The sequence below is a fragment of the Pseudophryne corroboree genome, chromosome 3, assembly GCF_028390025.1.
Source record: "Pseudophryne corroboree isolate aPseCor3 chromosome 3, aPseCor3.hap2, whole genome shotgun sequence".
Taxonomy (NCBI): domain Eukaryota; kingdom Metazoa; phylum Chordata; class Amphibia; order Anura; family Myobatrachidae; genus Pseudophryne; species Pseudophryne corroboree.
In genome coordinates this window covers 211814944-211830738 of record NC_086446.1, presented here as the reverse complement: position 1 = coordinate 211830738, position 15795 = coordinate 211814944, and the positions used below count along the sequence as shown (strand labels likewise).

Here is a 15795-nt window from a genome sequence, read left to right as displayed (position 1 = left end):
GACCTACCGGAAGGTCTGGAGGAGCCTGCTCCTGTGCTCTAAGGACTAATGATAAGAGGTCCTGGGTAATGCCCACTTTAATACATGATGGGGAAACAATGGGCAACGGCTTCTCGGTGGTCTCCTGGATTGGAGCAAAACTCTGCGAGAGCGCATCAGCCTTGATGTTTTTTGACCCAGGGCGATATGTTATCAAAAAATTAAAGCGAGCAAAAAACAAAGCCCATCGTGCCTGCCTGGCATTGAGACGCTTCGCTGACTCTAAATATGCCAGATTCTTATGGTCAGTGAGAATTGAGACCACAAACTTAGCCCCCTCAAGCCAGTGTCTCCACTCCTCGAGTGCATCCTTAATAGCCAACAATTCCCGGTTACCCACGTCATAATTCATCTCGGCAGGCGAAAATTTACGGGAAAAGTAAGCACAGGGATGAAGGCGATTATCAGACACTCCCATCTGAGAAAGCACTGCCCCAATACCCATCTCAGAGGCATCCACCTCCACCACAAAAGGACGCTCTGGATCTGGGTGTCGCAGCACCTTGGCCGAAACAAATGCCCTTTTGAGACGGGCAAAAGCCGCTTTAGCCTCACAAGACCAGTGAGCAACATCCGCCCCTTTCTTAGTGAGTGCCACCAAGGGCGCCACTATAGACGAAAATCCAGCGATAAATCGTCTATAAAAATTCGCAAAGCCCAGGAAACGCTGAAGCGCCTTCAAACTAGTGGGCTGCACCCAATCCAGGACTGCCTGTACCTTGGAACCCTCCATTTGGAAACCTTCTGGGGAGATAATATATCCTAGAAATGCGATTTGCTGAACTTCAAATTCGCACTTCTCCAGCTTCGCCCCAAGCCGGTGGTCTCTGAGTTTCTGGAGGACTAAGCGTACATGCTTCCGATGTTCCTCCAGGGAATGGGAGAAGATTAGGATGTCATCTAAGTATACAACTAAGAATCTATCCAAATATTCCCTGAGCACATCATTCATGAAATCCTGGAAGACTGCCGGGGCATTACAGAGCCCAAAAGGCATCACCAAATATTCATAATGCCCTGAGTGGGTATTAAAGGCAGTCTTCCATTCATCCCCCTCTCTTATTCGGATTAGATTGTACGCACCGCGTAGGTCAATCTTAGAAAAAATGGTGGCAGTACGAAGCTGGTCAAACAAGACCGAAATGAGAGGCAGTGGGTATGAGTTTTTAATCGTGATACGGTTCAATTCCCTGAAGTCGATGCAGGGTCGCAACGAACCGTCCTTTTTACCCACGAAGAAGAACCCCGACCCAACTGGAGACTGTGAAGGTCTGATAAATCCCTTAGCCAAGTTCTCCTGAATGTACTCTGCCATAGCCTGAGTCTCAGGACGTGACAGGGAGTACAACCTGCTCTTGGGAAGCTTAGCATTTGGCAACAAATCAATGGCACAGTCATAGGGGCGATGGGGAGGTAGTACCTCTGCAACTTTTTTGGAGAACACGTCCGCAAAATCTGCATAACACCCTGGCAATCCTGGCAAACTTAGCTGCGAGAGCCTGACTGGAAGGCTCAAGCAACTCCTGAAACAATCCGTACCCCAACTAAGAATCTCCCCAGAGACCCAGTCAAATTGAGGATTGTGGGCCCTTAACCAGGGTAACCCCAACACCAATGGGGCAAAAGTACAGACAGTCACATAAAAGGACAATTTTTCAGAGTGTGTGGCTCCAATAAACAAAGAAATCTGGCTAGTGCAAGAGGTAATTTTACCTTGGGATAATGGTTCCCCGTTTAACCCACAAATCTCAATTTCCGATGCCAAGGGTACTAAGGGAACAGAGTGTTTCAGGGCGAATTGGCGGTCCATAAAAACCCCGTCGGCCCCACTGTCCACAAAGGCCTCAGTCTTGACAGTTTGACCGAGGATCTTCAAGGTCACCGGAATGATAAAAGTCTTCTTGGGAAATTCTGACTTCTGGCCTGACAGGATATTTCCCATCACCCTCAGGCCCTGAAGTTTTCTGGCTTTTCTGGGCATGATACTACCACATGACCTTTATTCCCACAGTACAAACACAAGCCCTGCTGTCTCCTCCGCGTCTTCTCACGCGAGGAGAGGCGGGTAGCCCCAATCTGCATAGGCTCCTCAGAAAATTCCTCAGAGTCTGAGGTTCCCTTGGGAAGGAAGGAAATCTCAGTCTCCCTTTCAAGCCTACGCTCTCTCAGCCGTCTATCCACCCGGATGGATAACTGCATGAGCTGATCCAAGCTATCAGGCAAGGGATATTGTACCAGTTGGTCCTTTATCTGGTTAGAAAGACCTCTTCGGTACTGGTGTCTCAGGGCTGGGTCATTCCACTGGGTATCATGGGCCAACCTCCGAAACTCCGTACAGTAAACCTCAACTGGCCTTCGCCCTTGCTTAAGGATCGAAATCTGAGCCTCGGCTGAGGCCGTCTTGTCAGGGTCATCATACAACATGCCCAGTGCCGTAAAAAAAGCATCAACACTTTTAAGCGACGGACAGTCAGGCTGCAACCCATATGCCCAGACCTGTGGGTCTCCTTGTAGCAAGGAAATCACTATGCCCACCCGCTGAATCTCCGACCCAGAAGACTGAGGCCTAAGCCGGAAGTATAGCTTGCAGCTCTCCTTGAAACAAAAGAACTGCGAGCGATCTCCAGAAAAACGATCCGGGAGATTTACTTTCGGCTCCTTAACCCCTGCAGGTGCTGCTGCTGCGGGAGCTCCGCCAGCAGCCTGGGAGGTGTGCATTTTAATGGACAAATCATTAAATTGTCGAGTCAGGACCTGCACCTGATCGACCACTTGTTGCAACGTATTTTGAGGGGTATGCTCCATATTCCCACAAAATTTCAACAGGAGTATTAGGCTGCTGAATATGTTATGCACACCAGTGCCTGCAGGAAAGTACTGGTGTCAGAACTGTTATGCACTCCAGTGTCTGCAGGAATGTACTGGTGTTTGAACTGTTATGCAAAACAAATGGACTCACAGACAAACTGGGGAATATGACATAACGTACACAGAAGGTGATAGGGTAACAAAATACACACAAAGTGAACAGAGAAGCCCAGAGGCTAAGGAACTGGGTATCTCCCTTGTATTAGAACTGCTCAGATGGAAATAGCAAGATGTTGTGTTTTAATACGTAGAGAACCCGAAATGCTGTTGCTAAGGGCAACAGCAAAACCCTAAAGGGTTACCAACGGGTGTGGCAGTAAACTCCTTGGTCAGAGATGGAATGATAGACACAAGGAGAGACTCCACAATCCTGATTCTCACTTGCAGTGCACAGGTTTTAGCTTACTGCCACTAAACTGACCCCTGACACCTAGCACAGTGAGACAGGATTAGACAGGCAAGTCTTAGAATACAGCCGCAAACTTGCTAAGTTCACAGAGTAGTAACAGAACCCCAGCAAGCTAAACGACTGACTCCAGTCTTACTGCTAGGTCTGGATTGGCAGAGTGTAATACCAAATCCCCAGGCCTATTTGCAGTAAGCAACAAACAAATACAAAGCTACACAGTACTGGCTAACTTTCATGAACTGACTAACCAACAAAGATTCAGCAGCATCTGCTTACCCTGAAAAGAGGCCTTATAAAGCAGGTGCTGTCCACGCCCCACTCAGACCTCACAGACTGTGAGCACAAAAACCAGCACCGGATCCCCTGCCGTGCACAGAGCCTATAACCACTGCACAGCAAAAGACCCGAACCGGAGTATCAGCTGCGCTCAGGTTACTCCACTAGCACTTGTCTCCCGGTTGCCATGACGACGTGGCAGCACAGGGCAGGAGACCCTAACAGTGGTGGTGGTATGATGGATACAAGTCAGTCAGTGGTGGTGGTGGTATGATGGATACAAGTAAGTCAGTGGTGGTGGTGGTATGATGGATATGAGTAAGTCAGTGGTGGTGGTATGATGGATACAAGTAAGTCAGTGGTGGTGGTGGTATGATGGATATTAGTAAGTCAGTGGTGGTGGTATGATGGATACAAGTAAGTCAGTGGTGGTGGTGGTATGATGGATACAAGTAAGTCAGTGGTGGTGGTGGTATGATGGATATGAGTAAGTCAGTGGTGGTGGTATGATGGATACGAGTAAATACCAAAGACCAAAGGAATTTAGGGATTCAACACCATCCCAAATAATAAAAGGGTTCTATAACAGCCAAGAAAGACCAGATACTCCCCATAGTCTTCTCCATAGACATTCTCTCATCAGTATTAAAAAAGGTGGTTGCTGGTTGCAGTCCCATTTCAGTAGCTTTTCCCTTGTGTCCAGAGTCACTTCAATGTTTGCAAAATGACACGTCGGAGTAAACTAGTTAATACCTTATCTGTCTCCACTTTATCTCTCTAAGCTTTGACACATTCCCTCCCCCCCCCCCCCCTCTCACGGGAGAAACAAAGAGTAAATTTATAGTAAATGGACACTCGCTTTGCAAACAGAAGCTACTGTACATAGAAGAAAAATGGAAAATTGTGTAATTATGAATCACAGGTTAGACAAGTTAATAATACAGTATAATAAAATATATTTATCGCTTTTAACATTCTAAAGGTCTTTATACAGATCCACAATAAAAAAAAAAAATTCTATTCAGCTACTTTAAAAAGACGTCCGGAGATTAAAACAATTCTACAGGCTTGTTCAGGCTGATTTTCTCATTAGGGCAACTGTAGCAAGCATGAAATCTATGGTTAGATCAGGGGACAGTTTTAATTACAAGATCTAATTACAGTTTTCTGTGGTTTTACAGAAACAGCATCAGAAAGTGCTAAGTTATGAGGATCTCATCTGATCCCCAGCCTGAGTCCTTGCACTTGTCTCCATTTTCTATCGGTCTGTCAATATTAGCCAATCTCTACCTTTTTCAATGATGTACCACAAAGATGTGGCATATTATTTAATAAGATAAAACATCACGCAGAGACTGGTGAGTTAATGGGTTCACATTTAAGTTTCAATCTCGCAAAGATCATCTAAAACAGCATGTTAATTTACAACTCCTATCAATGTTATATATAGAGTGGTATATTTCAGAAATCTCTTAGGATGAAGCAATGGTGCCCTCTTGTGGAATACAGTATGATCAAGATTTTTAATTTTAACCCTATTCCTCACTAGATTATAATGTTAACATTGGCATTAAAGATATAGCTTTTGGAAGTTGATCTCAATATCCTGAATTCATTTCTGTGAAATTTTCAAATATCTCCCTGCAAATGAAAAAAATATTTAATTTTAACAGGTGCATATGGTGATGATGATCAGTGAGCTGCAGAAATGAAAGATCAAACTTCCAGGAGAGACTTTCTTGTCAATATCTAATTAAGAATGGACATTTCTACTAGCTAAATCGTACTTGGTATTGATGTTAGTTTTTGATTGCTGGTCCCAAATGCTGACATCAATGTTGGCGGTAATATCTAGTCCAAGAGCACCCTGATACTGGGAAGTGGCATGCAGCCCAGATTGCAATGGTAACCACTGGAAAATAGAAGGGAAAAACACTACCATTAAAACGTGACTGCCAGACAGCATATGGCGTTTCAAAGGCTATCGCACACACACATATATTTGGAACAGTCAGACGAGTAACCAGAAATTTTAGCTATCTGCCCCACTCTACTTTATGGTCAAAGAAGGCTTCATATCCCTTGTGGTACTGACAGCTCATTATTAAGGGGCAGATATATTAAGCCTGGAGAAGTGATAAAGCAGTGATAAGTGCAAGGTGATAACACACCAGCCAATCAGCTCCAATATGTACATTTCCAGTTAGGAGCTGATTGGCTGGTGTGTTATCACTTTGCACTTATCACTGCTTTATCACTTCTCCAGGCTTAATACATCTGTCCTTTGCTCCCCAGTGACCATAGACACCTCATTAATCTGCTGCATACAGTAGGTGGCAGCTACAGCTACATAGCGTCCAACAGCTGCTGCCCCCCAGTAATTACACCCCTGTCATTAACTCTACATAATTTGTGCCAAACAATGTATTCAGAGACATATAGGACTATTTACTAAGCCTTGGATGGAGATAAAGTGGCTGGAGATAAAGTACCAGCCAATCGGCTCCTAACTGCTATGTCACAGGCTGGGTTTGAAAAATGACAGAGCCGATTGGCTAGTACTTTTTCTCCAACCCACTGGCGTTTCTATAATGGGTGCAGTGTGTGCGGTGCACACGGGCCCCTGAGTCCAGAGGGGGCCCCCACCGCACACACTGCACCCATTTGTAAAATACTTAACCCTCCGAAGTTCAGCGCCGGCATCCGTAGCGCCGCTAGAACACACATTTTCACGGCATTCTGCGCATGCGCAGTAGAGAGATCTCAGGGAAAATGGCCGCCATGCCATTTTCCCGGAGATCTGCACATGCGCAGTAGAGTCTGAGCCCTCTAGTGCTCAGACTCTACGGCGCTCCGGGCAGAGAGGAGGCTGAACACAGGCCTCCTCCTCTCTTAAAATGCTCCTGCTCCAGCCACTTTATCTCCATCCAAGGCTTAGTAAATAGACCCCTTATTCATGAAGGTGGTCAGCTATAGTCTTTGCTATGGTAATAATCTGCCCCTTGAGATGGGACGAGATGTATCAAGCAGTGTAAAGAGTGGAGAAGTGGACCAGTGAAGAAGCTGTCCACAGAAATCAATTAGCTTCTACCTGTCATCATACAGTATTATTTATATACTGTACTTGATAAAGGTTACCTCACAAGCTTTCAAAGCAGATCTTGTTAGAATTGGGGATGGCCATCGGCATGCCTACCATCAATGGTCTCCATTGATGGAGAAATGGCATTTGTCCATTGACACTTGCATACTATGCAATAGATGACCATCAATGGTTATACAACCAGATGGTCATTTCTATACATTCACTGACTTGTCCAAGGACCAATCATAAATTGGGGCAGGGCTTTGTGGGAGTCGGGAGCGGAGCTATGGGGCTTTCTGGGAGTCGCGAGTGGAGCTATCAATGGTGTAGAACCACCATCTGGTGATTCTATACCATTGATGGTGGGAAACCATCTGGTTCTCCCCCATCAATGGCAAAAGTATCCAACACTGACAAAAACCATTGATGATTTTGAATCATGGAAGGTCGATGGCCATTCCTAGTTATACTGAGGTTTTGGCTTTGGGATACCTGCTGGACAAATCTGTTGTAGTGTTGTAGAACAGAAATATAAACTGGAACACAGTGCAGCCAGGGAAATTATATATATAAAAAACGTATTTTACAGAATTGGTTTGATTCAGTTTTCCAGTTACATTTTCAGATTCACTGTTTGGGTTTCAGTAATAAAAACTAAAACACAGTGCTGACTGACAGTAATGTCTCTGCTATGTGCTAATTGCCTGTACTGTAAAAAACCGATTCCAACTCTAGAACTTTAATTCCCTGAAAACACTGCTGCTATGTGAGACAGCTCCACAAAATGCTGCAGATAGGGAAGACAGAAATGCACAGGGAATACAGTTACAAGCAGAGAAAAAAATGGGCTTTGGTGTTAAGAAAATCAAAAGGACCTGCGAAACAGATAGTGGAAAAATACCATCACATGTAAAACAGACAACTCTGTTGCCCTTTTAGGTTTGAATACTTTTGCAAGTAAACTGTTTGTTAATACTTTGACCCAGGATTTACTGCTGCATAATATGGTTCTACCTCTATGCACTGCTCATGGTCCCCAAGGTACAATGGGGGTCATTCCGACCCGTTTGCACGCATCGGTTTATCACTGCGGTGCGAACAGGTGTGGAATGCGCATGCACGGCGGCTGCAGTGAGCGTCATTGCCCGGCGACAGGGGTCGCCGGGTTACGTCACGGCTTAAGAAGAAAGCGGTCACAGGACGGACCGCAAAGAAGATTGACAGGAAGAGGGCAGTGCAGGGCGGATCTGGACCAGCTGAAGCCATTTTCGGGGAGTGGTGAGTAAAACGCAGGCGTGCCCAGGAGAACAGAGGGCAGAGAAGTGACGTCAAGGCCGAGCCCATCATCGCTGGATCCATCGCACAGGGTAAGTATGTCCAGGCCTAGTCTTGTTTTGTGTGAATTTTTTTTAGCTTAGCAGGGCTGCACAAGCGATCGCAGCCCTGCTAAGCTAAAATACACTCCCCCGTAGGCGTGGGCTAGTTGATCGCAGCAGCAGCAAAAAGTTGCTGGCTGCGATCAACTCGGAATGACCACCAATGTCCTAACTCAGTAATAGCTATCTGTGTCCTTATGGACCACTCATTACTGCAGCTGTCCCTTGCATCAAAAACTCTTGAGCACCAACATGGCTGTCAGGATCATAGTTGTCCCAAATAAGTGACAGCTATTTTTATGATGGGTACACAGTATTTCACTCTGTCTGCTTTGGGGAGGGAAGGCTGCAGAGGATGGTACACACAAAAATGCATGATTGTGCCTGTGAAAAATATGTTTAATGAGAGCTTCTCCAACAATTATTCAAAAACGTTTTTTATTTGTGTTATTTTTAAAAAGACCTAAGGATACAAAAGTTGGGCACATGAAGTTTTTAGGGTTGACCATACCTGCAGATACTCAACAAACAGTATGTTTCCTTTCACCACATGCTTGGGTTCTCCAGTGCTTGAAAATACTTTAGTCATTAGATCCATGTAGCCTTGGAAAAACACCACTGGACGCAGCTGGACATCAAACAATATAGCGGACATCCCAACCATTGCTTCATCTTCTCCATCTTCCGCTTCATCATCTCCCATAAGAGATTCCAGGCCTTGAGCGTCAATAGATACCTTATGGGGATATGTAATATAATCAACTCCCATATTTAGAAATTAAATCACACAATGAAATATGATCATTAAGTGCACCAGGAACACACACAAAACAGTAAATGGGAAAGATGTCAAGTACAACTCACAATTCAGTTAAATACATATGTACAATGTAAACAATAATTTACCACCAAGAAAAAGGTATACAGGGTTTTTTCAAACACCATAGCTCAAATGCACTGTAATAGCCTGGTTGGTTTTGCCTTAAGGGTGAAGATCTGGCTCAGGAGTCCAATAATGCCAATATAAATCAGGGAATACATACAAATTCCAGGCGGATGGGATGCCCACGGTCATAAGACCCAGACCAACCCGATGGACAAAATACCGGTGGTCAGGTAAGTATGCCTAACCTCCCCCCTTCCCTCCCAACCCTAACCCTCCCTTCCCGCAGCCTAACCCTAACCTCTCCACCCCACCCCATCCTGCAGCCTAACCCTAGCCTCTCAACCCCACCTCACCCTGCAGCCTAACCCTAGCCTCTCCACCCCACCCTGCAGCCTAACCCTATCCCTCCCCAGTCGGGATCCCAACTGCCAGCATCCTGACCACATCCCCTCAGAGGGTGTAATACAATGTTTTAAGCATTTGTAATACTATGTTTTTTATTGACTTTTTTAGGGTGTAATAAAACACCTGTCATCAGCGCTATCATAGGTGGTTTTGTCTTAAAGCGAGGGCCAGATTGCCCATCTAGCACTCTTGGCAAATACTAGAAGGGCCAATGGGCTGGTGGACCGGTCCGGTCCACAGAGAGACGGAAAGGGCGAGTGCAGTGCAGCTCCTGGCTCTCTGGTTTGCCCGTAGTGCCCTGTGGCTTAGCAATATGGAGGCATGGCGCAAGTCCACACCCCCTGACTCGCTGCATGCCCCCATTTCCAGTGTCTGCACCCCTTTCTCGTCAAACGTGCCCCCTTTCACGTGCGCATAGATTCCAGGGCAAGAAAGAGGCCCTAGTCCGTCCCTACTTAAATCTAGTGGCTACCTTGCTGGAATCATGCATGTGCCCTCAAATCACAGTCTGTTCCATTTGGGTCCGTGACTAATTAAAACCACTGTATTTATAAAAATTAAGCTATGTTTAAAAAAAATAAAAAAAAATAATAGCCTACTGCCATGTATATCTGTATTCTTATAATTTAGTTTAGTATCAGATTATTTAATTCGATTTTAAAACAGTATATTATATTTCCTATTGAATTTAGAGTTCCGACCTGCATTGCTTTAAGATGATTGCTGTGATCATAAAGTGTGATATCAGATATACTTCGCTTCAGAAGCCCAGATTCTGAGAACAAAAGGTCCAGACCATAGGTGGAGAGCATCTCATTCGTGTCTGGAAAACATTAACAAAACAAGTGTATGGACTACAGGATTGGGACTTCATTAAAGTAATGTACAGGTAATACAATGTAGGTAATAGTGGTTTATTGGCAGGTTTTAACCTGTTGAAGGACTACCAAATGAACATTTCAGTTCTAAAGAATCCAGTTTGTAATTTAAAATCACCTTTAAATATTTACCTTAACAATACCTTTATTATTATTATTTTTAAATTTGATGTGGAACCAAAACATAATCCAAAATCAACTGAACATGCAGCTTTTTGTTTGCTTTTTCATTTTTAAAAGAATGTACATCAAACTTCATCATGCTACAGTCATTTGCTGTTGATATGCTCAAAGAAGAAGAGAAGAGCAGTAGTATCATAACATAGATTCCTAAATAGTCTATATTGTAATGCAGAAGGCTGCAGTTTTGTCCAGTTCTGATCTCTACCTCCCACATAACCTTATTTGCATAAGTATAAAAACAAGTAAAAGAAAAGACAAGTTTCAGCACCCAGAAGAAAGGGTTGTTTTGAAGATCTAATGGAAAACCATACAGCATAAGAGCCTTTTGCAGACTGTCTTCACATTTCTATAGTGACTGCTTCAACTTTCATGTGTCCATCTTCTACTGTTTCACCAATCATACCACACCACTAGTAGCTTCACAGAAATGGCAATCATCAACAGATGCTTTGTTATGTGGCTGTCAATGCTGCTGCATTATACTAGCCACACACTTTTCCTTACCCCAGCTACAATTGTTACTCCACTTTCTTATGTATCAATTGTCCCCAACATTTCTTAGGACCCCATACATCTGCGATTAATTGGGGTATTAGTGCATTTTGCAGATGATTGTCCAAAAGAATCACTGATGTATGGGGTTTACCAAATGGCGATTCTGATCAAGGAGCGATCAGGTTTTTCAACATGTTTAATTTCAGCAACCAATCGGTGCTCAAGATATGTAATGTCTGGTGCTGATCAGCTTATCAAGCATCTCTTGTGGTGACGGGGCCAGATCAGGAGGGATCCCAACTCCATATGACAATACACAGAACTCAGTGGAGCCCTGTCAGCCATTATTATAGAGTTTGGCAGCAGCCACAGGGCAACGGTGGTGGGATACCACCCCTTCCCTATGTGCACAGTGGTGGCGTGGCCCATTTAAAAAAAATGGTGCACCATTTTTAAAATCCAAGATGCCCACGGCGAGCCAATCTCATCTCAGCATGTTGTCGCCCCACCCCCTTGTACTGGCTTAAATGAATGCCAGTCCAACAGCAGGGAAGATGTAGGCAAGAACTCCTGAAGAAAGAAGATGCCGAAAGTCCTGGTGGGCGGTGGCCAAGTAAGAGAGATTAAAGGCTGTTGCCCAGCGGGTGAATGTGCTGTCCAATAAATTATTACAATATTTTGTGTCCTGTTTTTATCACAATATTTTCTTTACAGGTTGACTACAGGTGCCTGCGTGTCCTTAATGTCCAGGCATGCTGGCACTTGTTGTTCTGAAAGAGTCGGCATGCCAGACCAGGCTTGCTGGGCAGAGGCGTAACTAGGGTTTTCGGAACCCAGGGCAAGATGAAGAGTGGTGCCCCCCCCCAAAAAATAATAATAATAATAATAAATAAATAAATAAAAACATAAAACCAACTATGTGGCACCATAAGCGGCGTGGACACATACCAGAAGGGGCACGGCCACTGAAATGGGGCATGCCAACATGACGATCACCTACCACTTGTGTCACATCTCAGCACACTATCACCTCCCCCCTGCATCGTCTCTCAGTAAACTATCACCTACCCCTTGTGTCGTCTCTCAGCACACCTTCATTCAATTTTTGCACATTGCGGCAGTAGCGTTCCCTATTTACACAGTACACAGGTAGAGTCCCTTTTTTACACAGTACACAGGCAGAGTCCCATTTTTACTCAGTACGCAGGCAGAGTCCCCTTTTTACACAGTACACACAGTGCCAGATACACATTACCCCACAGTGCCAGGTACACATTGCCCCACAGTGCCAGATATATATTGCCCCACAGTGCCAGATACACAAATGCCCAACAGTGCCAGACACACATTGCCCCACAGTGCCAGGTACACATTGCCCTACAGTGCCAGGTACACATTGTCCCACAGTGCCAGATACACAAATGCACCACAGTGCCAGCTACACAAATGCCCCACAGTGCCAGATACACATTACCCCACAGTGCCAGATACACATTACCCCACAGTGCCAGGTACACATTGCCCCACAGTGCCAGGTACACATTGCCCCACAGTGCCAGATACACATTACCCCACAGTGCCAGATACACATTACCCCACAGTGCCAGGTACACATTACCCCACAGTGCCAGATACACAAATGCCCCACAGTGCCAGATTCATATTGCCCCATAGTGCCAGATACACATTGCCCCACAGTGCCAGATACATATTACTCCCCTCCCGCTCACCACTCACTGCTGCCTCTGGCCTCTGCTATGTGAGGGGAGGAGAGTGCAGCGCAGCGCCTCTCCTGCCCCTCAATGCTCCAAGAAGTCCGGTCTCTGGTGGCGGCTATCTTAAATGAGGCGCCGGTTCATTAGCCAATCAGAGCTCGCGGACCGCCAGCCAATCAGGAGCCGGTCTGTGAGCTCTGCTTGGCTAACAAACCAATGAGACTCACCCCGCCGCTGCCGGAGACCAGATGGACACTGAGCACATTGAGGGGCAGGAGAGGCGCTGTGCTCTCCTCCCCTCACAGTGCAGCAGGATGGGGGGTGGGAGCAGAGCATTTGCGGGAGTGGGTGGGCATGATGCCCTGGCTGCCAGCGGCAACCCCCTGTGCTGGCCCTGCCAGGGCGCCTAGGGCACGTGCCCTGCTCAACCCCCCTTAGTTACACCTCTGTTGCTGGGACTTGTAGGCTGCCTGTAAACAATATTAACACACCATTAGCCCTGCACTCACTGCCTTTGACTGGTGCTCGTTTTTCTGAGGAAGTCCAGCCCTGGCCTGACTAGTTTAGGGGTTGGTTAATGATGGCAGGGGGAGCCCATGCTGCGTGTCCCCCTGCTGTGGGTATAATCTACAGATGGTTCTCGGAGAACCGGACCCACCTGAACTTCAGAGATCTGGGGCATTCCAAGCCGCAGCCTTCCCTGGATCCCTATGCAAGTCAAAACCTTAAAATCCTGTTGTCAGATCTCACAGGTTTTGCCTTTGCCATCAGTCCCACTGAATACAATGGGCTGACCGCTGATTAGCTGAGGGAGCCATCTGTCACAGCTCTCAGCCAATCAAGGTGTCCCCATTGCTTTCAAAGGGAAAAATATGGGGGGCCCCACCACACAGAAGACGCCACCGACCACACTGCTGACCCTGTAGAAAACCTCCCCCCTATGCAGACACCAATGACATCCCTCCCTCCACTGCTGACAAAGTCAGAACCCCTGCAGTGAGGACACCACTGGGACACCCGCACTGCCGACACTCCGCAATGAGGACACCGTCGGCACCCCATGCACTGAGAACATCACTGTGACACCCGCACTGCCGACACTGTCTGCACCCCTGCACTGAGGACACCCCTGGGACACCCGCACAGCCAACACTGGCAGCACCCCTGCAGTGATGACACTGTCTGCATCCCTGCACTATGGACACCATTAAGACACCCACACTGCCAAGACTCATGCAATGAGGACACCATTGGCATCCCTGCACTGAGGAAACCACTGGGGCACCCACACTGCCGACACTGCCAGCACCCCTGCAATGATGACACTGTCGGCACCCCTGCACTGAGGACACCGCTGGGACACCCGCACTGCCTATACTGCCAGCACCCTTGCAATGAGGACACCACTGGGAAACCAGCATTGCTGACAATGCCTGAACCACCCCTCCCCCACTGCCAACAGTGCCAACATACCCACATTGAGGACACCACAGGCACCCTCATACTGCTGAAACCACCAGCACCCTCGCACTGAGGACACTGCAGTCACCCCCCACTGCCAACACCGCCAGCATGTTGGCAGTGCAGACAATGCCTGAACCCCCCACTGCCAACATACCCACATTGAGGACACTGCCGGCACCCTCACACTGCTGACACCGCTGGCACCCTTGCATTGAGGACAGCCCTGCACTGAGGACAACGCCTACATCCCTTGTCACAGTAAGTGCACTATTGTTGTATCCGACCTGCAAGGTATCTCGCACTGTATCTAATCTTGCACTGTATACAACCCACACTGTATCTGATCCATACTGTAAACCAGGGGTGGGGAACCTTTTTTCTACCGAGGGCCATTTGGATATTTATAAAATCCTTCGGGGGCCATACAAAAATTCTCAACTTAAAAAATTACCCTGCCCCCCAGTAGGTCTGCCCCTTAGAGGTACTGTGTGTGCGCGCCTCCGGCGCGCACGCGCCAAAAAAATGGGTGTAGCCAGTTAAAATGGGACGTGATACACATATGCCCCCAATAGTGCGGTGCCAGATCTACAATTGCCCCCACAGTGCCAGGTATACAAATGCCCCCACAGTGCCAGGTATACAAATGCCCCTCACAGTGCCAGGTATACAGATGCCCCCACAGTGCCAGGTATACAAATGCCCCTCACAGTGCCAGGTATACAAATGCCCCTCACAGTGCCAGGTATACAAATGTCCCCACAGTGCCAGGTATACAGATGCCCCCACAGTGCCAGGTATACAAATGCCCCCACAGTGCCAGGTATACAAATGCCCCTCACAGTGCCAGGTATACAAATGCCCCTCACAGTGCCAGGTATACAAATGTCCCCACAGTGCCAGCTATACAGATGCCCTCCCCCCTCCCCTCCGTGCTGCTTACCGTGTGACACGGAGGAGAGCGCGGCTGTCGGGTGGGACTGGAGCGGCGGCGTGTAGTACTTCAAACCAGCCGCCGGTTCGAGAGCCAATCAGAGCTCGCGGACCGGCAGCCGCAGCTCCTGATTGGCTGCCGGTCCGCGAGCTCTGATTGGCTCACGGACCGGCGGCTGGTTTAAAGTACTACACGCCGCCGCTCCCACTCGACAGCCGCGCTCTCCTCCGTCTCCCTGTTCTGACAGCTGAGACACGCTGCCGCCGGACTGAGCGGCAGCGTGTCTCACTGACACAAGCTGGTGGGCCGGACCCAACGGACCCCACCCCTGCTGTAAACTGTACTATAGCCGAGCCACACTGTATTCCACACTGTATCTGACAAACACTTTATCCAACCTGCATTGTAACCTACATTGTATCCAACCTGCACTGTATCCGACCCGAACTGTATACCACACTGTATCCAACCTGCACTGTATCTGACCCTCACTGTATTCAACCCGCACACTCTACAACCCACAATGAATTATACCTACACTGTATCCGACCTGCTCTGTAGCCACCTGCACTGTATCTGACCCAAACTATAACCTGCTCTGTATCCAACCTGCACTGTTACCTGCACTGTGGGCCTAATTCAGCATGGGTTGTAGTTGTGCGAAAAACCTTTTACATTAGCATGCGGGGGGACACCTAGCACAGGACACGCCCCCCCCCCTCTCCCCCGCTAACATGCAGATGCTCGAAGGCAGACGGCTACCCACCATGTTTTGGGTCGCAGTA

At 47.3% G+C, this 15795-nt stretch overlaps 1 protein-coding gene across 1 annotated transcript in view; it reads right to left on the bottom strand.

Moving 5' to 3' along the window:
* LOC135055126 (microsomal triglyceride transfer protein-like) overlaps window positions 1-15795 on the bottom strand; it is a 294511-nt gene that overhangs the window by 22236 nt on the left and 256480 nt on the right. Inside the window, exons 14-16 of the mRNA XM_063958806.1 lie at window positions 10046-10167; window positions 8565-8789; window positions 5380-5504 (exon numbers count right to left, since the gene is read on the bottom strand). Of these exons, the coding sequence (XP_063814876.1) occupies window positions 5380-5504; window positions 8565-8789; window positions 10046-10167 (472 nt within the window). The remainder of the gene's footprint in view (window positions 1-5379; window positions 5505-8564; window positions 8790-10045; window positions 10168-15795) is intronic.